Source organism: Condylostylus longicornis, unplaced genomic scaffold (assembly GCF_029603195.1).
Source record: "Condylostylus longicornis isolate FDR11 unplaced genomic scaffold, ASM2960319v2 ptg000010l, whole genome shotgun sequence".
Classification (NCBI taxonomy): domain Eukaryota; kingdom Metazoa; phylum Arthropoda; class Insecta; order Diptera; family Dolichopodidae; genus Condylostylus; species Condylostylus longicornis.
This window is the reverse complement of record NW_026577979.1, coordinates 21,182,735-21,210,030: the sequence shown is the minus strand read 5'-3', so window position 1 is coordinate 21,210,030 and position 27,296 is coordinate 21,182,735. Positions and strand designations below refer to the sequence as shown.

General features: G+C 26.0%; 1 protein-coding gene across 9 annotated transcripts; it reads right to left on the bottom strand.

Moving 5' to 3' along the window:
- Window positions 1-2,461: 2,461 nt before the first annotated feature.
- Window positions 2,462-26,162, bottom strand: LOC129618697 (carboxypeptidase D). Of its 9 annotated transcripts, XM_055533624.1 has the most exons (11): window positions 26,013-26,146; window positions 25,498-25,656; window positions 9,989-10,525; window positions 9,199-9,386; window positions 7,703-7,732; window positions 7,269-7,564; window positions 7,020-7,196; window positions 6,521-6,613; window positions 6,246-6,297; window positions 5,877-5,917; window positions 2,463-4,455 (listed from the first exon to the last, which is right to left on the bottom strand). In XM_055533624.1, the coding sequence occupies exons 3-11, from the start codon at window positions 10,516-10,518 to the stop codon at window positions 4,306-4,308; spliced, it is 1,557 nt and encodes a 518-aa protein (XP_055389599.1). In that variant the 5' UTR covers window positions 10,519-10,525; window positions 25,498-25,656; window positions 26,013-26,146; the 3' UTR covers window positions 2,463-4,305. The 9 variants fall into 9 exon arrangements, 8 of the variants coding, with proteins under 8 accessions (XP_055389595.1, XP_055389596.1, XP_055389597.1 ...); XM_055533620.1 differs by having other exon boundaries at window positions 2,462-4,455; window positions 7,269-7,732; window positions 26,013-26,150; XM_055533621.1 differs by having other exon boundaries at window positions 2,462-4,455; window positions 7,269-7,732; window positions 25,520-25,656; window positions 26,013-26,150.
- Window positions 26,163-27,296: the final 1,134 nt, after the last annotated feature.

Sequence of the window (27,296 nt, the reverse complement as noted above, 5' to 3'; positions counted from 1 at the left end):
ATTATGAAAGAGTAATATCTTATTTATATTTTACCGATGTTAAAATTTTTATAATTTTTGCAAAGTTTTATGAGAAATATCGCTTAAGAGCGTCGATAATTGCATCCGTTGCGCTATATTTTGTTATTTTATCAAGAACAAAATAAACAAATAATTTGACGTATAAAAAAGATAACTATTTAAATAACATTTGAACGTATATGCAAAATTAGAATTATGAAAGTTTCTCCTATAATTAGGCAATTTTAAATTTTGTAATAGTAAATCGAAAATATCAAAGTATGCAAAATAGTATTCTGAATTAGAATTGAAAATGCAATTTGTTACAAACATATTTATGGGGTATAACCGCTAAACTGTTAATCTTGTATTTTTCATATATATCTATATCTTGCTACATTTACAGTTATTAATACTTTAGATGTAAACACGGATCAATATTGTCTATAAATCAATATGCAATTAAAGTCTACATGTATAATGCAGGAATGTTGACCTTTAAAAATACGAACTGAGTTTTAAATTTCTTTTTTATTTTTGATACTTTTAGTGGCACAATATTTTATTTTACCCTATACTAATAACGTAGTAACTGCTTTCTGAAAAAAAACATTGTTGTATTTAATTTTAGAAAGAATTTTATATATTTTCTAATTTATAGATTCGATATATTTCGTATTTTATAGATATGACTCATACTGACATTGATTCTACAGAAAAGTTTTCTCATAATTATAACACAATTATTTCGTTAAGCACGATGAACGATGCACGTAGCTTATTGTTCTCACAGAGAATTTCTGTCAAAAGATCAACAATAATGTCAGAAGAATACTTGAATAGTATTATTTAGTGCTGTGCCAACAAATTGGCACAAAATATGTTTATGACATTATTTTACAATAATGTATATTTTCATCAGATTCATAAATACTTTTATTATAATAAGTTTTGTTTTTTTACCGACCGTATTGTGTATACAATAGGTAAGTGATGTGATGGCAACAAATTTTGCAAATCGAGTTTTCGGTGGGAATGCACTTCTCCATAGTAAGGAAGTGTAAGTAAACTATTTTTAGCAACCTATCGGTCTGTCGGTCTGTGTGTGCACGCGTGTATCTCAAGTTCGGCTGAACCGATTTTGATGAAATTTTATATGTAAGTTTATTTCGACCATGGCACGGATTGATCAACTTTTGGGATATATCAGGCCTCGGGAACTACACTTTTTAGCGGGCCTGTTTTACATCTTTGACCATTTTGAAGAAAATATTCAACCGATTTACTTCAAATTTCATATACAAGCTCAGCTCAACCGTCCGCAAAACCTCCTAACTTTTGGAAGAAATCAGGTGTCACCAACTAGACGTTTACTACGGGCATACATTTATTAAATATACATTCTTGCGTTTATAAAGAGAAATAATCAACCGATTTCATTGAAATTTAATATTGAAATTCTTCGTATTAAAATAATGAACTAATAAATTTTTTGGAAAGATCAGGGCTCGAAAACTTATTTGCGGCCCGATTTTACATTTTTCACCATATCTACGGAACGAATTGATGAAATTTGTCGAAATGTGATATTTGAGTTCTGGTTGTTACCGAAACTAACTGGCGAGCATTTCAGGGAAATACTAAGAGCCAAATTTACATTTTTCTAGGTATGTTAACTATGAGCTCACTAATGTTCTAAAAATTGGAAAGAAGTATTTAACAAACATTTTTATAATATTCTGTAACACTTTCACTTAACTAGACAATACACATGGCGGTCGGTTACGTGCTGACCACATCAGATTTTTATTTAATTATTATTAAATTTTTCAATCTTATTATGAAGTAACGAAAAATATGCATTGTATCCGAAGTATTTAAAATATAAGTATACCACTATTTTAAATTAAATTGTATTAATTCATTAGCCAGAATTTGTTTTTTCAAGTTTCTACAATGCCAAACAGGCGATAAAATGACAAAATTGCTTTCGTAAAAGCAAAAAAGTCTTACTTTAGTGTTTGTCTGTTTGGGTCAAATTTTATAACTCAATTTTCAGTCACCTATTTTGCACACACAGTCAGCTCTCGATGACAATGCAATACTTTAACACTATTTAATCCTAATTATCCTTTGTTTATAAAATCCGACAGGTAGCGTTGAAAATAATTTTTATATGGTTGTAAGGAGAGAAAAAGAGGAAGATTGGCAAAGTGGAAGAAAAAGAGAGATGGGGAGCGAGGTAAAAGTAAAGTTGACATATAATTAGAGTTATTGCACCTGATGGTGCAGCAGGTCAATCTTGTCCAAGAAAAAATTTATTTTTTCTTTTTAAGTCCGAAAAAACATGGCTTTTTAAATTTTTTATTTTAGTAATATAATTTTTAAATTTCAATTCATGCTGCAAGAAAATTGATAAAACACAAAACAAGAATTATTTAATTTATAATATTTTTTTTATTTTTCATCAAAAGCAATTTAAATATAATTTAGAATTTTCTCTTTTTGATCAAATTTGTTTAAATCTTAAACAAATATACAAAATTATAAATATTAATTTAGTCCCAGCATTAGAGACATTAAAAAAAAGAAAACAATTTATTAATAAAAGTTAATGTCAGTGTATAAGAAAACAAAAATGTGATTATCACAAATATGTTTGTGCGTGTGTAAGTATACATACGTAAATTAAAATCGTCAAAACTTCTTACTCTCAAAATTTTTAATAAAGAAAAACGTAAGTTAATTTTGTTACTCAAAATATCCAAAACTCAAAATTGTTAATATTACTTCAATTGCGGTTAAATCAATTACTATAAATTTATTATTGTTGATTTTATTATATTAAAGTCACACACATATTGTGCTTTAAATAAAAGTAAACTTTAAATAGAAATTGGTTGTTGACCAAAGTAGTGTGCCATAGAAATTCAGATTCATAATTGGGTGTAAGAACAAGAAATGTGACTAAATTCGAAACCGTGAATAATTAAGATTTTAACGTGAATGTGAGTGTATTATTGTGTGTTATTTGTAGCAGTTTTTATAGGTAAGGCAATATAAACACAATCGATTTACTCAATTTAGTTTTGTCTAATTTTATATATTTACTTTCGAACCAATCTTAAAGGTTCGTCTTAAAGCATATATATGAAGATACTTATTTTTATCAACTCTCAAAGTTAAATTAAAAAAAAAATGTGTTGGTGACAGAAAAATATAAAAAATCATTTTTAATATTCCATTAAAATTTAAATTTTTATAGTGACATTTTTACATTTTAAATATAATCATAAATTGCTTCTTTTCACACAAATGAAAATTTTACATCACAACAATAGATTATTTAGGTCACCGTGCATTATTGGCCGAGTCTACAAATTACAGATCAATTTTTTTTTTATAATGTACGAAAAAAGCAAGTATCATTTCTGGGTTTCAATATAATCGAAAGTGATATAAGCAGTAAAAGGACGACTAAATTTATCCGATATTGAAATTGTTATATAATATTACCTTCCTATGTTATTTTTTGAATATGTATACGTATATGAATATCAATCCTCTCTACAGTATCATGTTAAAAAGACTAAGATTAAAAATATGAATTGTTTTCCATATACATATGTTTGAATTGCATGTGCTTTATCAAACATTAGCTATTGTTACAATTTGCTGAGATTGCAATTATTATTGTTGAAGGATTAAAGTACCTTTTATCGTAACAAAATTAACTTATGTTTTTTTTTACAATAAGTATGTTTGTATATAGATACGTGTAAATAACAAATTTTTAACTGTAAGTACTTTTATTCAATTAAAATTTTAAATTAAAATCGACTTGTTTTTTTATTAAGTTGTAATTTTTTGGAATTTTTATTTGAAATCTTCATATATGTAGTTATTTGATTATTTTTCTTTATAATTTTTATAACATTGTATTTTTAATTTTTATAGTATTTGTAATATTTTTAATTATGTAGTTGAAAAATAAATACTTTCACTCATTTTTAAAATTCGCATATACAATAATATTGAAAAAAAACAAGAAAACGACAATACAAAAAGTTTCATAATAACAATACGAGTACAAAGTCGTAAGAGATCCTAAAACTGTTCAAAAGAATATTTGACTTAAACTTATTTTTAATGAAAATTATACATATAATTCTTTTATTCTAAAATTATAAGTTCTTTAATATTTTAAAACTATACTTCTATGTGGGTGTACATTAGAAAATATGCATTTATTTATAATACATACATACATATCTGTATGTATACTTATGTATGCATAAGTAGATTTTAACCAAAAATATTTGAATAGAGACTATTTAAACTGTTGCTAATCGACGTAAAGATACCAGTTTCACTTCCGATTTGTGGTTGAGATTGTGGTCTAAAATGTGGCGGCGACGCAATTGGTCGATATAAAAATGCTCCACCATCAGATCGCTATATTTTTGAAAAATTATAAAGTAAAAAACAAAATTTAATAAATAAATTTTATTTGATTAGATCTGTTGATTTATTAGTAAAATAATTTTCAAAATTAGTGATATATAAAAGTTACTTTTTTTAGCCTTAACATACATATGTACATATTTAAACAATAATCAAAAAAAATTTAAAAATAAATTGAACAAAATTTTTAAATTAACAAGTAAAAGGGAATTTATTTAATAAGATAAACCACATATGTACATGTTTAATTACTTAAATAAGTAATAATTAAACTAACACCATCTGCCGGATGAAAATACAATGTGGGTACTCTATTAATCCAGTATAATATAAGGCTTTTATTAATCCATCAAAAAATGTAATAATTTCATATTATTAATGATAGATTAATTAAAAATTTAAAAATAGAATTTTAGAAACAGATTTTCTCTCAGAAATTTCAGACAGTGAAAAATATTCGGAATAGAAAATTAAAATTATAGTGAAGAAGCGAAGTAAAGTTCAAACAAAGTGAAGTAAAGTGCAAACACTTATATAAACCCGTAATTTCTAAGGTATCGAAAGATTATAAAAGAGTTGTCTGTTAAGTACTTCGAAATTTATTAAGAATCTTGTTGAAGCCCATCATTCTGTATGATTAACAATATTTTGAAATTTTCAAACTATTTAAAATAGTTTTAAAAAATTTTGTTTTACATGTAAAAGGCTTAATTTTGTAAAATATTTTTATTAAAGATTAAATTTTGGTTTTACATCATGACTTTAAACAATTTAATGAAATTTGAATTACGTTTTTAATTATTCAATTTATTTAAAACATTTAAAGGTTTTTAAATTTCAATCTCTTTACAAAATTTAAAATAAGAAAGTCATTCCATAAATAGCTTATAAGAAATTAAAATAGCAATAGAAGCAATAAAATGTTATCCAACTTATTGAAAATATAAAAGAAACATGTGTGATCATGTTTTGACATATTTTAGAAGAAATTCAGAAGTTATTTTCATATCATTCATGTAGGAAATGCAAAGAAAAATTTAGAATAGGTACTTATTTTTTAATTTCAATTATCTTGATTTTCCATTTTTTTTAAATGAAAATTTTGTTAAATTCCACCATATTTTTAAAATATTTTACGACATATTGTACGACATTTTGAATTTTTGAAAATATCAATCAACTAAAAAATTAATTTAATTCACTACGTAAGTTTTTAGTACCCATAATATTAGTTCGGTTCCATTTTAACTTCTTGTTTTTAAAATTCAAATGGGATCTGCTCTTGCCTGACTAACAAACTAGTACAAAAAACTGAACATTATCAAAATTTTAAGAATCGGTTTCATTTCTTAAGTTGGATAATCTGCAACACAACTGAAACAAACACTTCTAATCCCAACTTTAATACTTACTAAAATTACAACAGTGCACCCAGTAGTATCGTTGCAATTAACTAAAATATTTTATGGAAAAAAAAATAATTTATTTTTATATACACATCCACTATTAATAAATAAAACCAATTTAGAATTTAAAATATTTACAGTATTTTATATAGCACTTAAGTTAATACTATTGATTAATCTGATTGAATTTTTCAATTAATAAAATAAAATAAATTTTTATTTTTCTATATTAAAACTATTTTTAATTAATTTTTACTTCTAAAATATCACCTAATTCAATAATTTTATTCTACTTCTATATTTAAAATACTGGTGTTTGTTTTTTATTTTTAATTATTATGATTTAGAATATAATTTAAATAAACTCTTATTGACCCGGAAAAATTATTCTACCATCAGCTTTCACAGATTGCTTTGCAGGTTCAGGCTGAAATTAATACCAGAACGATTAAAATTAATATCCAACACCATTTTGGTTTCTTAAATATAAACGGTGCTCATTTTAATAATTACATACGTGCAGAATATTTACAAAGAAAAGTTATTTTATAATTTGTTATTATAACGTTTTGTGACACACACATTTTATGTAATCTTGTCTTATAATTTTAGTGCAATAATTAAAATTAAATTCAGTTTCAGTTTACTACCTTTCCAGGTTGAAGCGTAACATTTAATAATGTAGGATGTTGTTCCACAACCATAAATTCGACTTCCTTTGGTAAGTACCCATCTGCATAGACCTAAAATAAAAATATTAAAAATTATATTAAATAAATACTTCGTGTTGTTTTCAATAATAATAGTAATAAAAATGCTTCATGGGCAATTACCCATCATAGCTTTACCAAAGAAAGTCTGAAGCAAACATATCACGTTTTGATAAAATTAGTCTGATATTATTACTCTAAGACACCTGAATTAGATGCCGTATAAGTCTTAATTTTTGAAGTTTTTCGAACTTTATTTACCCAAAAACCACTCTAATATCACTTAGATATATTTGATTCACATAGTAGCTAGCTGGTATTTTAGAACGAATTATTTTTTTATTGATCCGAATTTTTTTTTAAACTACTAAATGACTTACAATTATTAAAGCGTATTTCCGTAATTTCATAACTACATGTGTATTTTTACAAAACTTACCTCTAATTTATATACGCCAGGTAGTAGTATTCTCCAAAATTCACCAAATTTAGTTGTTTGGAATCCAACATCGCGGCCTTTGACTTTTAATGATGCACGTTCAATTGGTGCACCATTGGGATCCATAACGAAACCTTGCACACCTCTATGTACTTCAGCTAAAAATTTTATCAGAGACTAAAAAATACATAAAAAAAATTAAATAATTTTAAATTTAAATTTGATTTAATATATCTATGTATAAAGTACCAATTGATTGTCTTCCCAATATTTTCTTAACTCATGTGCCGGTGGAAATTTACAGCAAGAAATTTCTAATGTAACCTCCATACACCCGTACCAAACATAATTATAATCTTGCATACCACCAGTTAGTGGATACCATGCAGCACCATTTGTAATTCCTTGCTCAAAGGCTGGTGTAGCTGATTTGCATGCGACACCTCGTGACATTTTTGCATGGTTATTAGCATATGTTAAAGATAAATGTTTGAAGACATCATCATCAGGTGTCAGTGATGGTGCTGAGGCATAACTTTGAAACACTGCACCAAGGGGACATGTTGAAAAAATAGGTAAAAATATTGGTAAGATAAATTGTGTAATTATAGAATCACACAGTAATTGAAATAATATTTCATTGAAGAAACGATGAAAAATATACCGTTTTGGAGAGTACTCACTCGCACATAGTGCCGATGATCTGCATATTCCTTTCAGCAGCCATATTGGTGGGAGGAAATGAGATGTTAATTTTATTTTTTGCTACTCTTTAGTGTTTTTTTCATTAAAACTCAAAACACAATAAGCAAAATTTCAAATTTGTTTCAAAACAAATATAAACGAGTTTTGGGAATTGTGTGTGCAAATAATTAAAAATAAAAAATTTTTGTTTTGACATTTAAACAAGAGCAATGAATGAGCTTGATAGATGAGAATGAAATTAACTCAAATTCTTACAAGAGCTATGGTAACGTTGGTGTTTAATAAATATGAAAAATATTGTGTGATTGGCAAAGTTAGAACTGGCGTTATGGAGTAGCTTTTCAAAATTATAGGATATTGGTGTTAAAATTTTACTACTCGAGATGCAAGAATCGGTGCATGAGAATTCAAAACTCACACTTGTTTCGGATAAATGTGTGTAAGTATACAAAAATTTGATTTTGTAAATTTTGTTCAAGTTGCCTTGTTCAATTTCAATACATATGTATACTTAAAAAACTAAATTTTCCTATAACAATATAATTATGTAATATATAAGTACAAATAATTTCTGGACTACAAGCATTCAATACAAATATTTTATTACATTTTATCCTCATTGACTACCCCAAATTTATTCTGATAATACTATTTTTCTCTGCAAAGTATGTATTACAACATTAAAAATACTGGTACAGAGGCAGAGCACAGAGAGAAAATCGAGATAAAAATAAAAACATCAATTGGAAAGCTGTGACTAACGCTTTCAGAGTATTCTTTTAGAAATTAAGTTACCGCGACAATCCATAATTAACTTTGTAATTTTGTTTTGCTAAATGGAGCAACAGTTACAATTATTACAATTTTCAAAATTTTGCAGTATGTTTCTTCTATACTTAAAATTGCTTTCAAATTACAAAAAAAAATACAGAAAAACAAAACTCAAACTGTCATATATTGTTATTTGTTATGAAATCTATAAAAACTTAAAAAACTCACGATGCAATAAAATGAACTAACTGAGATCATAACTCAGCTCGACATTAGTGTAACCAGAAATTTTCCATTTTAGTTCACTATACTTTACCATGAAAACATTTCTAAACTTTTTAACAATATTATGTGATTTTTATGCTTCTATAGTTGTTAATTGAGTCAGTGCAACTGCTTTTAAACAAAAAACAAATCAAAAAATAAACATTAAACATGGCAAAGACGTCATATTATATTTAACTTTCAATTATTTTACGTTTATTTCAGTATATTATAAACTAGTATATTAAGTTGAATGACCCCTTGCAAAACAAATGAAAATTGAAATTGCTGTTAAAATGTTTTGTAGTGAATTGAATAAAATAAATATCATGAGCTTGTATCATTTTTTCAACTAGCAGATTTAATAAATATATTTAGGCAGTTACTGTGTATGAAAAAATATATTAAAAAAAAAAATATTAAATAAATTTATACTTACTAGAATTTGGTGTATTATCATATGGATAACTAGCGACCAAAGCGCCACCATGCAAAGAACCACTTAAAACAAATTGGATTTTTGAAATCCACTCTTTGACAGCATCGGTTTCAGGTTGTCCCCTTTTATTATTTTGCTTAAAATAATCTGGAAAATTTCTATTTAAATCGAATCCTCTGGCATTATACCTAAAAACAAATTATGTAACGAATCAGTAAATTTTATTTACAAACGAAAATTTATTTGTTGTTAAAATAACGAATTTGATAAATTTGGCTATTAGTTTAGAGCTTCATTATTTTCCAATGCCACAATATTGACATTTAACATTTTAACAATTCATAAATGATTAAAAAATTGTTAGCTCTCTTTAAAAAATTTTGCTAATAAAATTTTTTATTTTTGCTAGGCATTTGCCCATTTCAATGAAAATTGCAAATTTTTTTTTAAAAATCCAAATGAGGTTTTCGGTGAAAAATGTGTATGTAATTACTTTTTTACTAGTTTTGTCAAATTTCAATAAAATCTTATTTGGGTTAAATTTGATTTACACTTGTCTTTATAGTCAGTCTTTTATAATCTAGTTTCTTGTTTCACAATCAAATGACCAAGAGCTCATTTTTCAAAAAAAATTAGAACAACCAGATATAATATGTTTATTTGTATACATGTATGTGTTGAAACGCATTGAATTAATAAATTGCGTACTTATGAGAAGAATAAAATGTGATAACAGGACTAATATAACGTTACGTTTGTAATTTAACGGTAATAATAAATTATAACTTACCTTCCTTGACCACCATCACATGATCCTTCTTTTGACACAGCGTAACCGTCTGGATTCATTGCTGGCAATATATGTATTCTAGTATTATCTAATAGCCATTTTATATATGGATCTGTATAATAACTAGTAACAAAATATTGTATCAAATGTAATAAAAGTTCTCTTCCAACCGGCTCGTTTCCATGTATATTACCAACGTATTTGACGTCAGGTTTGCCGATCATATGTTCATAAGGCGACGCTGATACTACCATTACCCATAGATCACGTCCTTGCACAGATTTACCAATAGAATATAAAGCTGTTAAATTAGGATACCTAGCACTGGTTGTTCTTAGAAATCTCGTTAACTCATCATGATCGTGATAAACAAAATCTAAATATTGTGCATCTGGTACATATGCTCGCGGTTCTTGCTGCTGGAACAAACTCTGTTGCTGTTGGTTGGCATCTAATTCGTTTGCACTTTGTCCAAAACAATTCCATACAAATAATACTAAAACTGGTAGTATAATTTTCCTAATAATCATATTTTAACTGAAAGTATAATGAAATTAAATGGTTTTAAATATCAAAAATTTAAACAAATATGTATGTATTAATATAAAAAAATGTTTAAATATGCAATTGTTTATCATTTGCTTAAAAATTAAAACTCAAGCGGAAATTAGTGTCAGTACAATGATCAGGTTTGTGAAGATGCTTTTAAAGTAGAAATCTTTTGCTAATGTATAGTTCTAAACAAATTATGTTCTTCAGGTTCGCTATCAGAAGTCCGATATCTCTGAAAATCTCAATATTTTTGTCAGTGTAGTTATCAAAAACGAAAATGGTTTATAGTAAAGATCCAGTTGCTGAGGCTTGAGATACCGCAAAAGTATTAATCAACACGTCTTATGACAAAGTAAGTATGTGCATCTATGAAGTGCAGAAAGGCCTTAAGTAGTGTAGTAAGGATATCTGACACATCACCGGATTATATCAAGAATTGTAAAAAAGTAAATGCGTTTAAAAGTAGTTTAAAATAAAGTTGGGTCAAACGAATGGTTTGTAATATAGCACTTTTCCCTTCAACAAGTGAAAATACTGCTTTTAAAAATAATCTGGCGCTGTACTGCATTATTGAAATTACTTTCATACATATATTTCAAAATTTCGAATATATTTCAAAAATTGCACACATTTAGGATGAACGATTTTGATGCGATTAGGATTCAGTCTTTGAAATAAAAAACAAATATATTTAAAAGGGTGTTAACATGCTCGATTTTAAGGGTTAATTGTGGCAGTTAAGAAAAATAATTATATTTTTTCATGGCGTGGAGTTTACCATTAGCTTTCTGCGTTTATAGAAATTTGAAAAGGGTTGCGGGTTCGAATGTATAAGGTGTCATTTCTAATGAGATAGGTCAAAATTTTCTCCTACAGAAATAGATTTCTAGTAAAGATCTATGTACATATGAAATTTCAGCATTCTCAAAGCCTTCAAAGATGTAGATGTTTTGTAAACATGTACACGGACGTATGAACGTACAAAATGAAACTAATAAGCACTTTTTTTTCAAAAATTCTTTGGAAAAGTGCTAAAAAACACATAAAAAAATTTTAGAAATTAAAAAAGCAATTTGGTTTTTAGAAAAATTAGTTTGTATAGATATTATATGTATACACAATTATTATATTAGATGAATTTTCTGAAATTAAACAATAAATAAATAATATAAAACAAACTCAGATTTAACGATTTGTATTAAAATCGTTTTAGGTAAAATTGAGAAGCAAGAGGTGCACTGACAAACTGGCAGACCGATAGACAAATAGACAGGCATATATGTAGGCAGTTTTTTAAAAATAATTGATTTACGTTTTCCTACCATAGAGGAATGCATTTCCATTGAAAACTCATAGAACCTCCCTTCCCTTATGGAATGCAATGCGATCTTGACAAAATCTTGAAAACAGAGTTACATTTTTAAAAGGTTGTTCTTAATTGAATTCTTGAATCAGAATTTGTTTAATCGGAATTGAAATGAAAACGCAAGTTGAATTATACTATTATGATAACTAAAGTAAACCTATATTATGTTTAACTTGTATAAAAGGTTTAATTTTTGTGCACTAGTAAACGCACCAGATATTTAGGCTACTGGACATAAAACCATAAAATTATTTTTTAATGCCATTGTATTTATAAATAACATTAATATGGAGGCCCAGATGCATAAAGATGCTTTCCTTTCGAAATTAATTTATCATTTAGAACGCATGGAAAGAAATTTACGTTTCTAAACTTTATTTATTCACAAAATCATAAACTTGTGTAAATGCATGAAAAATTATACTTCTGTTATATTAACTTAAATTAAATACAAACTGCAAAATTGGAGACAATTGCATAGTTTTGAGTATTTCAGATCCAATAAAATTGAAAAATGTAAATGAATATGAAACTATAAACAATTTTTACTAATTTCCTATAAAGTTTATTCGTATACACATAAATTAATTAATGCAAATACATACATATGTATGTAAACTAAATAATGTTCAGGTGTTTTGTACTTTCGAAATGCTGCGCTACATAAAACTTTGACCTAATAACTTTATTAAGCACCATTTTAACTTAATTTCCTGAATACAATAATTATCTCTTAAATATTTCCGTTCGAAATTATTGTAGTTATAATATTAAATTATTACTTAATTAAATTGATAAAAACAAATTTTGTGCAGAAAAAAATCAAAATTTTATAAATTTACTAAACTAACTGTAACACACAGCAATATGCGCAATTATACTAAACAATAATGAGAGCTGCTTCCATTAAACATTACGCGTAATGTTAAAATAATAAATAATGCAAATACAATTTTTATTAACTCTAATATGTTGTGATGTATGTAAAGGCTATTTCCGGAGCGAAAACATAATTATTATAGATTAATAATTTAACTGTAAAAACAAATAATGCGATCAGATGGCATGTAGAAGACAAAACCACCAGGTATTAAATGTATGTACCATCACAACAAAATTTATTTCACTTTTCTCTCATAAGAATAAATGTGATTCACACATTGATGACCATATTAAATTTTACAATAAACGCAAATATAATTTAAATCAAACACATGATCTTACATACTTATTTACATTCAAACATGAAAGCAAAACTATTTTGTAATAAAAATTAGATACGAGTATAAAATTTTTTAATATGCAATTAATTTATCGAACCATAAAAAACATTATAGGGTCTTGTTATTTTTCATTTTTAATATTGTGATCGTTGTTTGTGTATCTTTATTTGTTCTGTTTTTAATATTTTTGTAATTTTTTTAATCGTTCTAATATCTAGATCGAAAATTTGCGGGCAAATTAGTGTAAACACGATCTCAAAGTACTGTATAAAGTACTGTATATTTAAAGTTATAAGTATCTAAAATCACAAAGTCTTACGTAAAATCGAATAAGTCTTTTCAGAAACTATAAGTTTCTTTTTTCGAAAAGTATAACAGAATTGACTAATTTTGTGAATTTTTTTAAAACAAAAAATTTATGATTAGTTTAAGAAGTTTCGAATTAAAAGAAAGTAGCTCGTTGACGAGCAATCCCGGTTTTAACTTTTTTGGTAAGATGTTTAACTTTTGAAAGCCATCCAAGAGGTTAACTTTACAATTTGTTTTATTTTTCCATATAAATTATAAAAATGTAAGTAAGTTTTTAATATGTTGCTGTAACTGTGTAAATGCAAGAATCAAACAAAAGTTTAGAAAATCTTGCATAAAAATTAAGATTGATAAAACCAGTCTGTTTACTATTTAATTAGAATGTGCTAGAAAATTTTTATAAAACCTTGCAAACGTTTTTTATAAGTATTATACTTATCAATGAAAACAAGACAGATGCAGAAATCAATCCGTTGCCCTATATCAATGATATTATATCTTCAAATAACTAAATATGTAGATGCATAAATTATTATGGTATAGAAATTGTAATCCTATTCCCAGTATTACAAATGGTAAAAATAAATTGTAATTTATTGAAAAAAAAGACGTTTAATTAAAAATACTGCTATTTCAGTGGAAAATGTGAAATAATCACTCGAATAAGAAATTTTGTTAAAACTCACATGATTTGTGGAATCATCTTGTACATATTCCGCATGTACATTTAACTATATACTCAATATTTATAAGAATACGATGACAAAACTCAACGTACTCGTATAAATATTAGGAATAATAAATAAAACGAAACACCACGCGCATATCAACCTATTCTGGGGTCATCATAACATACGAAATAAAAATAAATTGTATGTATGGAATACTTTCACTATTGTTACGTTTGCCACAAACTTTTCCAAATCATTAGCAAAATATAATTTAAAAAAATAAATTTTTCTCCAATACAGAAATAACCACAGACTATTTGTATATTAATAAAAGAACATAATTCAATCACTGTAAATGGTGTCAATAACACCTACATACATCGTTTCATGTTCTTTAGAGAAAACACACAAGTACGAGTATATATACGACATAATTTGCAAGGTATATATATAAAGTTATGTTTATAAACATGTACATACTCAATGACGAGTGACTCGCAATGACTTGGTGTAGTATACACTAACGTTCATGGTATACTCGTAGTATTCGAATGTTGTTGAATTGCTTATGCACACATGTTATGTACGTGGTAAAATTTAGCATGTTTCTTTTAATTTTCAATTCTTTTGTTTCAATTTAGTTTTAAACATAATAACAATAACATATTATTTTATTCTTTCAATGAACTTGAATAAATAAAAATAAAATTTATGCACATTTGCAATTTGAAAATTTTAAACTTCTTACTTAAAGAATTCAATTCTAGTCATTTTTGATAACAATATATTTGTTTTTTCTAAACATTCTTTATAAATCTTCAATATGAAAACTGAAATTTTTAATATTCTTGTTTTTTGGCAAAAATTAATAACGTTATATTATTCGCAAATTGATAGCTCGCTACTTTCGCTAAAATACACTGAAAAACAGTGGTATACTACAAGATGTTTGGAGCTGTAGCTGTACTGATAAAATGACTTCACTATTTGCTCTTATTGCCCAAAATCAAGTACTAAAATATCCTATTTTCAATTTTGAATTTAAAATCTTCAAGCAAAAATCGGTAAAACTCACTATTCACTAAAATTTGAAAAAAAAAAATAGTTTAACTTAAATCAGTTTAATCACGAAAGCGAAATAAATCGGAGATCATTTTGACTCGATTTCACGTCACACAATAATATCATATTTGCAATTAAAAATAATTTGGAATATAATTAGAAATAAATTATACATGTAATCACAAGACAAGTAATAATTGACGATTATTTTCGAACATCAGAAAAATCACACATGAAATTTTAATGCCTCTAATACTAGAATTGTGGAAAAGCTTAAAATAATTAAGTTGGGTCAAACCACTGGTTTGTAATGCAGCACTTTTCTCTTCAACAAGTGAAAATACTTCTTTTAAAAACCATCTAGCTTTATGTGTATTAAATTATTAAAATAAAATTACTTACATTCATACACCATTATATTTTAAAAATTGCATACATTTAGAACGAGTTATGTATTAATTAACCGTTGAAATAAAGCAAAAAAAATTAAAAAGCCGTTAACATGATGCTAGAATTAAAAAGATAATTGCGTGAGCTAAGAAAAACAATTATATTTTTTAATGGTATGACAGGTTACCTTTCTGAATTTATAGAAATTTAGAAAAGCTTGCAGTTTCGAAAATTGAAGATGCCAAAAATTCAAATTTTACAATTACCAAGTGAGGCGATAACTTGAAAGGGAGTGGGAGTGGAAAAAAAATTTATCATTTTATATCCCCTCACAGTAGAAAACATAAGTTGCCACTTATTTTGCTTTTGTAAAATTTCAGAAGTTCTTATGGTTTATTTACGATTAATAGTCAAAAATTGGCAATTTTAGGATTTTGAGCTTTTATAAATTTCTTCTACAAAAATAAGTTTCTAGTAAAGATCTACTTATATGCATATTATATCAAATTTCATTTTCTAGTTCAGTCGGACGGACGGATATAGTGAAACTAATAAGCATTTTTTTTTTCAAAATTTTTTGAAAAAGTGCTAAAAACCGGTTTTTTTATTGTTTTGTATTAAACCATAACTCATAAATCTTTGAATAAATAATTATAATTTTCAAAAATAAGGTATGTGCATTAAAAAGTTCTCGGTTTGAATTTCTCAGTTATTCCAGCTGTTGCCATTTGTGCTTTCAACTTCACAGTTGAAGGTTTTTTGAAGCAAACTTTATTGTAAAAAGAGAGAAAATAACATAATCAACTCGCGAGAGCGGTTATGGCAGAATGAAAACATAATTCTTTTATAAGCAGTTAAACAATTTAACTAATTTCTGTATTTTGTAACATAAGTAACATTTTACTCGTAATGTTTTTTTTTTTTGCATTTTGTATTAAAGTGCTTCTCTTTCGCGCACCAAATTTTTAACGAAATTTTTTTTTATTTTTCGAAATATCAGTAGCATTCACATTTGACAATGATTTTAAAAGTAGTGTTAACTCGGTCTCCTGAATGAAAAACATTTTTGACTTCCAAATCCCTTTTGTCAATCTTACATATATCACGAATGTGACAAAATGATTTTTGTTTTCAAATTGTTGCTAGTCTAGGTAAATAAATTAGAGACTTTAAGTATTCAGTTTTAATCATGCGACCTTGAAGACTTTAATTAATTGTTATTTGTTTTAATTTCAATAAGTTGACAATTGCTGTCGCCATCTGATATGTATGTAGTGCCATTGGGTTACAAGTTTCATCGGAATAAATGTCATCCATATTTTTGAAGTAAAATTCACTGTTCTCATCCTGGCCGTTCATTTTTTTTTTAAAATAAATTCTGCGTAAAAATAATACCAAAAGCTAAATTTTTATAAATGTATTGGAATCCGCAAAGTTTTAGTTTCAGTTTGCACATCTTAAAAAGTAGCTCTTATGTTTGCAGCGCAATTCTGCAACAGAGCGTCTAGAAAATGGAATAAACAGTTCTGAAACAAAAATTTTGACACAATCTGATTTTGACATGTCATTTTCAAATTTATTGATAAGCTTAATATTCATATATGTACATATTATCTAGATACTTACATATCCTCGCAAGTTTTATACATAATGTTACAAATTTCTAACATCTACAATTTTTTTATTTAAAAAACCTTAAATTTCAAATATAAGGTCGGAAACAAAACTGGATATAGCATTGCATGTGATTATTCCATGCACATTCGACTATATCGAAGTTTCATTACATATTTCATTTTTTTGTTTTATGGTTTAATGTATGACATATTAGAAAAAAAATTTCAAGTAATTTACAAAGTAATAAATTTCAGTTTTTATTTACTAAAATATTATTACCGACCGTATTGTGTAAACAATAGGTAGGTGATGTGATGGCAACAAATTTTGCATATCGAGTTTTCGGTGGGAATGCACTTCTCCATAGTAGGGAAGTGTAAGTAAACTATTCTTACCTGTCGGTCCGTCGGTCTGTCGGTCTGTCGGTCTGTCGGTCTGTCGGTCTGTCGGTCTGTCGGTCTGTCGGTCTGTCGGTCTGTCGGTCTGTCGGTCTGTCGGTCTGTCGGTCTATCGGTCTGTCGGTCTGTGTGTGCATGCGTGTACCGATTTTGATGAAATTTTATAAGTAAGTTTATTTCCACCATGGTACGGATTGATCAACTTTTGGGATATATCAGGCCTCGGGAACTGCACTTTTTAGCGGGCCTGTTTTACATTTTTGAACATTTTGAAGAAAGTATTTAACCGATTTACTTGAAATTTCATATATAAGCTTTTCTCGACCGTCCGCAAAAATTCCTAACTTTCGGAAGAAATCAGGCATCAGCAACTGGACGTTTACTACGGGCCAAATATACATTTTTGCGTATATAAAGGGAAATAATTGACCGATTTAATTGAAATTTAATATTTGAATACCTCGTATTAAAACAATGAACATATAAATTTTTTGGAAAGATCAGGGCTCGAAAACTGATTTGCGGGTCGATTTTACATTTTTCACCATATCTACGGAACGAATTGATGGAATTTCTTGAAATTTGATATTTGAGTTCTGGTTGTTACCGAAACTTACTGGCGAGCATTTCAGGAAATTCGGGTAAGCGAAATTTTACTAAGAGCCAAATTTACATTTTTCTAGGTATATTAACTATAAGCTTACTAATGTCCTAAAAATTGAAAGGAAGTATTTAAAAGACATTTTTATAATATTCTGTAACCCTTTCACTTAACTAGATAATATACAATGCGGTCGGTTATGTGCTGACCACATCAGATTTTTTAAAATTGTATTCGCCTATTCACAAATATATTCCTTTAAAAAGTAGATGAAAAATGATAAGAAACTTTGATATTTTAGATATTTTTTGAATAAATTAAATTATTGTGATTAAATACTTGTGATTAAACATAAGCCGCTTAAGTTGCCTTATCACAACAAATTTATTCAAATTGCTATGAAAGAAGCAGCTGCATTGCATATTTTCATATTTCCAATATTCGATGGCATAAAAATATGTCGTATGCAAGAATTAACATTTAAAAAATAATCAAAAGATAATCATTTCATTAGACAGGCGTTTTACGATTTCTTCGACTGGTTGACGTAAAATGTTTCAAGAATAATAATAAACAAAAATTTTTTCTTGAAATGATCATTTTCGTAAAAAATTCGCAAAGTTCTTTCCCAATATCTCTCTGAAATCTGAAAAAATGAAAACAAAAGAAAACTGGTTGTATTCGTTATGTTGCGTTATTCAAAACGTTCTTTTTTTATAGCAAAGAATCACGTTTACAGTTAAATAAGTACCGGTAATTTTTTAGGAAAATATTTTTAATACAAAAAAAGAATTTTAACCCATTCATTTTCATTTCTTAATTCTTTTAAATGTACTTAAAAATTAACATAATTTTTAGCATATTTTAAACAAAATTGGAAAAAAATTGCTTTAATTAAAGATTAGTCCGTTCGTTCTTTAATTAGGTCATTAGTCCGTTCGTTCGTCGTCTTAAAAAACTTCTACGCCTCTAAGAGAGAAAATTTCTAAAAACTACCTTCTCTCCTCTATAATTAATGGTTTCTCAGTATATTACAAAAACAATTTTTCACCAAATTATTGTATCGAAATCATGAACGCTGCAAAATAGCGAATAACTTTTCCTAATACGAAGCAACATCAATAAATATTATAATGATGGAAAGGCCGTGAAATTACCTATAATCCTAATATAGTTTTTTGTTTTTAAATTTTTGATATCGTGTTCTTTTCTTTTATTGTTTTAACTAATAACAGACCAGATAGCAAACTTTTAGCATCAAACTACAAAACAAAATTTGAATGGACGATTTATTTTATTTGCAACAGTTTCACTATTTTTCTACAGTAACAAAAATTTGTGTTGAAACAATTTTCACAGTCAATTGTGCTAAGTCAAATCATGTTGTGACAAATCATAGCTGTTAGCCTTATGATTTGTCACATGTCATTTTATTTTCACTGTCGAATTTTAATGGGTTTTTTGACGTTGTGAATGTGGGAAAAATCGTTGTAATTTTTAAATTTTTTTTGTAGGAAAATCTAAATTAAAAATTGTATTTAGTGGGAAATTCAGAAATCTCAATATCGCAATACTGCTTAACTCACCTATTTAGTGTTCGATTTTAAACATTATGTTGACTCTTCTCTCAATTTTTGTTCTTATACTGAAAGTACGTAATAATTATTTTTGCATAGTATATAATTTTGGTATACTAACGAGAATAATTTCAGTAAAAACATAAAAAAAAAAACTATTTTCTCTGGTTGAAAAAAATGTGCTACTTTGCCAATCATTCTTTTTGCCGTAATTTTTAGCTAGTTAATTAAACCATTAAAGTGATTGAAATGCTGTTTGACAGATCTAAGCAATAGAACAACATCAAAACATTTTAGAACATTATAAAATAAAAGTTTTATTTTTCTTATCCAAGTTATTATTATTTTGTATTTATTTAACGTAAATCGGTTTTTTCATAATTTCAATAATCAAATTTGCACATCTCTTAATTCAATGATATTTATTTATTGGATGAGTCACAGAAATATTTAATTAAAAATGTGATAAGTGAGTAATTCATTGAGATTAAAGAGTTTTATTATCTCACTAGTGACAACGTATAGGCTTTCTGTATAAAATACAGGCTTGTGTGCATACAAATGTAACAAATGTTGTTATTATGTAAATTAGAGAAAACTGAATATGAAAACTATAATAAAAGATTTCAACCTTTTAAATTAAAGCGTAAATTTTTTGTGAAAATATTATTGTATATCAAATTTCATGATTCATTAAAAGCAATAAATAAATTGAAATTTTGCGAAAGTAAAGTTAAAACTCTGTTTTTTTGAGAATAGTTTTGAACGACAGTTTACACATTATTTTTATAATAAATATATACGCATATAGATACGTATTTGAGATTATTGTATACCCACAAATGGTAACTTTTTCATCAACTCACTCAATTTCATTAAATTTCTTTTTCCTTAAATTCTTATTAAATCAAAGGTTCAATGAGAAAACAAACACATTATTCCGAATAAAAATACCAACATCGTAAAATTAAAACTAAATGTGGGCGAATAAGATAAGAAAAGCATATTACAAAAAAAAAAAAAACAACGAAAAAAAAAAGAAAGTCAAGTACTAAATTTGGCATTTAAAAAACAAAACAATTATTATGCGATCTCTTCCTATGCTACACAGACTTGTATGTAATGGTTATAATGCATTTAACAATATATCGGGAGTAAATAAGTCATACAATTATATAAATTTTGGAAAATTAGGCACACAGTAACATCGCAAAATTTGAACACGATTGGAAATACAGTGCGTTTTACATGCTTGAGCCGCTTAAACTTAATTTGAGAGTGGAAGATTAAATTAACAATTTAACAATAAATACTGTTTTCTTTTAGAAATAGATATAGGACTATACATATATAACATGAATGATTAAACATAATACCGACAGAATTTTTAGTTGTTTAATTTTGAATTTAAAAATAAACGCAAAAGACTGCAAATTTGCAATATTTATAAATCCATGAATTACTCGTGGTCATTCTAAAGTATGTAAGTGGTCATAATTTTATTTCACATGCTTCAATTAATCTTGAATCCAATTGAGGAGCCGGTTCTTTGCACATTTAGCACAAGAACAATGATCGGAGTGGGAGGCAAAAAAAAAGAAAAATTTCAATTGCCGAAGGTGAAAGTTTAGGTTCAGAAAACAAAATCATTTGTTCACTATACGCATTTTATCAAATGTTTTTTAAATGTTAATAGAGACGTTATAATAGAGGTGTTATTGGGGCATTTATCATGTCAGGATTATACGAGAAGTCAAATTCAGCCAATTTAACCTTGACAACTGTGAAGCCTTATAGGTGAATTGCCAAAAATAAATAAACAAAAACCTAAATAACAAAAAAATCATATTTAATTTAAATAGAGAAAGACACGATAATTTTTGTGTTGCCTCTTTTGAGGCCGGTTGGTATTAAGAATAGTAAAGTACTGATCGTAAATAAAATTGCATACGTTCCGTTATACGAGTTGAAAACCAATTTTTCGTATACATGTACACATAAATCTATGTGGCCATGTTTAATCAAAGAATGCGTGTTTAGAAAAATTAAAAACGGCGTTAACATAATACGTAAATTAAGGGTTAACTGCGTGAGTCAAAGAAAATAATTATATTTTTTAATTGCATGGAATTTATCTTAACCTTCTGTATTTATAGAATTTTAGAAAAACTTAAAAGTTCCGAAAATATAAGGTGCGAAAATTTAAATTTTATAAATTTTCGTGAGACAATAGGAAGTAAAGGAAAAAAATTTTTTTAACGAAATCCAATATTTATAAAATACGGGTTTTAGCCATATTTTATTTTCAATATTAAATTATGCTATGCCACGGGAGAAGAAGTCCGACAACACTTTACTTACTTCAAAGATCTATTTCTGTGCAAAATTTTAGCTATCTATCTTAAAGAGTGCAGAAATTTTTCAAACGGGTCTACAGGCGGACGGACGAGCAGACATCACTGTTGAGGGAGAGAGATATCGATTTTAACAAGACCGGTATTAAAACTAAAATTTCAACACTAACACCTGTAGAGTTAAACTGTCAGTGTCATTTCAACAAACTTTTGAAATGGGTGGCCAAACAAAAATAATTGTGAACACAAGGAATACAGAAAATGTAGAAGAAGTGATAGGAAAATGTGCGGAAAAAAATTAAGCAGAATGTCCACCAAAAATATTATTATAGACTAAATTCTACCTTATAAAAACTCAATTTATTACGCTTTTATCTTGCGAAATAACATTCAAATAAGTAAATGTGACAATACCTAATTGGTACTTAATAGAATAAATTTTTATATTATCTATAAAGAATAATAATAAATGTATTGTAATGAATTTTTATTTTTATTCTTGAAATCTTTATTCCTTTTTAAAACTTTTCAGAATTAAGTAAGAAAATATAGAGTTGTCCACCTCAACCCTGTGATAGCACCGAATGTTTTTTTTTCCGAAACAAACGAATTTTTTTTTTTTGAAAGAGTTCCGAAACAGCTCTTTCGGGACTTTATTTTACTTTAGGTTAGTCCCCCGTGTTAAATTTGTTTAAGTGCAATTTCAGCACTAAACCTTTATAGTCTGTAAGACAGCTGTTGTTAGAAATTAGTGAATCATCATCATATTTTATTGAAATTAATTATAATATATAATTATTAATACTTTGAACATTATAACTAACGTATAATAAATCTATGAGATGGTGAAAGCATTTTTGTCTTCTATTTAAGTTTTTATAAAACGTTATACAAAGCCGATCAAATTTTATTAAAATAGTTACTTACTATTTACTTAAACTGGGCGCGAAAGAAAATAAGTTTTGTGCAATAAAAATTTCTTAAAATGTGGTTTGCCTTTTTGAGTTTAGTGTGACTGGGGCAGTCAGACATCTAAATGAACTCGGAATTCAATACTGATCAAAAAAAGCTTATCTATATATAATTCAGAAATCTATTTCTAAGCGTTACAAACCAAATGATATATTTATAATAAATGCCTACCCTTCGAACATTCATTCGTCCGAGTATACATAAATAAATAATGTAAAACAAATTTATTAAACATACGAGTACAAACATATTATTTTTCCTCAATAAAATTCCTCAATAAAATTATTTAAATCACGTATACTCGCAACGTAATCCATAATTAAATTACAAATTAATATATATGTACATATGTATATTAAATGAAGAATACAATTGTGTGTCATGCACATAATAATACATTTTTAACACTAATTTCCTTAATATTATTAAATATTAAAAAAATTTTATTGAAATTGCATAAAAAAATTGAGAAAATCAGTTTATCCTATAGTTTTATAAAAAAAACCACAACAAAGAAACCTTGAAGGGGTTGCATTTAACCTTAACCTTGACCTAATGTGCAGTCATAACACACGCTATCATATTAACAATACTATATATGTATCTATAATACAAAACTTTAGAAGAGATATTCACAATAGAAAAACGAAAAGCATAAGCAGCATTTTAATATATAATCATATGTATGTACATATGTATAGATATACAAATATATAATTAAACTATATACTCATAGAGAGCGCGTGCATCGTCTGTAATTATTATACATATTATTATATACTAGAAACATATAAATGACGCATATACACGAATATAAATATCTACGGTATGTACTCTTAAAAATTTTCCTGTTTCGCAACAGCACTTTCTCCTTATTTACATTTTATTTATAACATTATATTTCAGATTGTACATACATACGCAAACATTTGAAAAATGTGTAACCATTTTTGTGTATAGCACAATAAAAATTATATTGTACCCAGTTCTAGTTTTTATTTTTCCTATATAAATTTTTAATACTGTTATACTTTTATTCTTTTTATTTTTTATATAAAAAGTTTAGTTGTATAATTTTGCAGAATTCCTTTTTCAGATACAGAATTGAGGAAGCTGAATTTTCATTCTATGAGTATTCATGTAATATTTATGAATATACAAATGTATAAGTTTAAGTTTATAAGTATCTTTTAATATTAACGTACATTCAAGTATAGCTATGTATACTAATATCCTGTGTAACGTATATAAATGAGAAATACATACATATATATAATTGTTTAAATATTATTATGTGTATATATCTATATTACTTAAAAAAATAAAACAAAATAAATATGTATGTATGTATATAAATAGAAAAAAAATCAATGTTAAAGGAACAACATTTTTAGATTTTCACCTGAACTTGAAATGACGTCAAATGTGAAGGTTTTATGTATGTAGGTATGTATGTACATATTTTTTTTGCTCTTGAATTTTTGATGTGTTATACATGTGCTTGTTATCATTGTAATGATATAATATTAATTTTATATATGTGTATAAGAATTTTTGTAGGATTTATTTTAACTTTATAGTTTTTCGAAGGAAAAGAGTATAAGCCCAAAGGTTTCATAATCTTTTCTGTCAACATTTTTGTATAATGAAATATAATATTAAGGCAAAAAATTACTCGAAGATGACTGTAAAATAAAAACTTAAAGATTATTCAACATTGTTTTTTGACAGGAAAAAATTTTAAAAAGTCTAAAAGCTGTGAAATTTTTATTAATAAATATTAAAAAAAAATTCTTCTAAAATACTTGCTGACATAGTAATTTTAATTTTTATAAAAAAATTAGAAGATATTTAAATAACTTAATAATTTTTAAATATTTATGTAAGATAAAAATTTCATATGATGAAAAATGTGTATGTATAGAAACAATATACGCATCATATATATTAAAGTAAAGGAGATGCTGTATATTAAGATGTATTGTACATAATTTAGTTAAATCTATGTATTCGAAATTTTTCTTAAAATTATGGACTGTATGCTCCATTTAAGTTCAATTATTCAAATATCAATTTCAATTCTATGTGTGTAGAAGATGAAATCAGAAACTAAAACTGGAATTTTTCAATATTTTATTGACAAAAAGTGTAATTGTAAAGTGTAAAAAGATATTAACATTCTATTTTAAATCTTAATTGAAACCAGATCATATACTTTATCGAAAGTTGAATGAAAAGCAAATAAAACTGGTATATAAAATTAATTATTATAATAACGGTTTAACTATATATATTATAAACAAACATACAATAAATGGTATGTAATGCACACTGAACGGCTGAAAAATTGACGATTCATTTCGCATAAAAATTGAAATTGAATTGAAAACCTGTAAAAATTTCAGAAAATAACTTACTTAAATAACTTCAATGACCCACCTAAAATAAAAAGAAAAAACAAAAAAAAAAATTTTTTTTTTGTTTTGGTAAAGTACGCGTTTTTTAAAGCTGTACTTTTTAATTTCCAAATATTTGTTTTTGTTATTATTTTCTTTAAAGAAGAATTTTCTTTTATACTGCAACAAAGAAAAAAATATTCTTTTTGTCACTAGATTGAATGTATGTATGTAACTTTTTATAATTTTATTATATTATACACATTTATTATATGTAAGTATGGAAGTATGTGTACAAAAATTTTAAGCAAAATTATGGAGGTCACGGTAAAAATTCTTATATTTTCTTTTTTTGTTTTATTTTTTTTTTCCTTTTTTTTATATAATTATCGATTCTAATTTTATTAAGTTTAAATTTTATGATATTAAATTTTTTTTTATTGTAAATATTAAATAAAATATTTTTTTTTACCAATTAACGAAAATTAATTTAAGAAATTTTAAGTTTAATTCAAAACACCTAAAATATAACTCACTTTAAATAAAATATTTAATTATTTTATGCGTTTCTTTTAGTACACGCTTAAAAATAAAAAGCTCTCTTTTTAATTTTTTTTCTTATCCGGTTTTATTTTTGCAATACTCTCGCTCTGACCGTAACGTTCGAACGATAGATGTTGACTGAAAATTTTCAATCTCTATACTCTTACTATTAATATACTGGTGTGGTGACTACTGGTAGGGAAAAATTGTAATGGAAACAGAAGAAAAACTGAATAAGAGAAAAAAAATAAGAATACAAAAAATTAAAAATCAGTTGAATTTCTGCTAAAAAAAAAATTATTGAATTGTATGAAACCAGAGTAAAACATAAAAATGAAGAAGAAGAAACAATTGCAGGCTTAAATGTTAAAAATAATTAAAAAAAACTCTACCTTTAATTACAAATTATTGTTATATAAATGTACAAATATATATATAAATAAGTTTATAATTCAATTACAAATATAATTATATTTTACTTTTGTAACAATGCGATCAAAAGATAAAATGTTAAAAATTTATCTGAATTAAATCTTGACAAATCACTTAAAAAATTATTTAAGTGCATGAAAAATGCTTATTGTAAAAATACTCGTATTTTGTTTTTACAATATTATTACATTATTAACAATTCTAAATTAACTGAGCAGTTTTTTGAATTGTACAATTTTTATTTGTTTTTTGGAAAGCGTTTGAAAACTTTAAAAATTTTTAAAGTAAATTAAATTTCAAATTAAATTCATATTTATACAACATAAACAGTAACAGTCTTAAAATTTAGTCTTACTAAAATTGAAATCAATATTTGATATACAAGTTTCCTCAATGTAAAGGGCAGCTGCTACAAAATAAATAAAATATTAAATATTGAAAATATATTCTGATAATTTAATTTCAAACTTCCACTTAAACAAGTTGGTTCACAAAAATGAACAAATGTTGGTTTGTCGGAAGTTTTGGTCATGGGTTGAATTATAACAAATAGTATATAATTACATAATGTAATTATCATTGATTTATTTAATTAATCAAATAATAATCATCGGTGTTTTTACATCATAATCGCATTCAATGAGAATTTTACAAGATAAAAGAAACTGCAACAAAATACTTTTGGATTTTTGTTGTAAAATAAACATTTAACTCAAATTTATAGATAATTTGCATATATTTAGGAGAGTAAAAAAAATTTCAAGTTTTAATTCAGAATTTTTTTTTTGTTTTCAAGAAACTTAAAATTCAAATTGAAAATAATTAATCGTTTTATTAATTATCTA

What these genes read in the sequence shown, in the direction of transcription:
- LOC129618697 (XM_055533622.1), bottom strand. Translation starts at nt 10,518, where the DNA reads ATGATTATTAGGAAAATTATACTACCAGTTTTAGTATTATTTGTATGG. An exon ending in TGTGATGGTGGTCAAGGAAG is followed by an intron (nt 9,387 to 9,988) that starts GTAAGTTATAAT and finishes ATTTGTTTTTAG; the next exon opens with GTATAATGCCAGAGGATTCG. An exon ending in TGATAATACACCAAATTCTA is followed by an intron (nt 7,733 to 9,198) that starts GTAAGTATAAAT and finishes GGCTGCTGAAAG; the next exon opens with GAATATGCAGATCATCGGCA.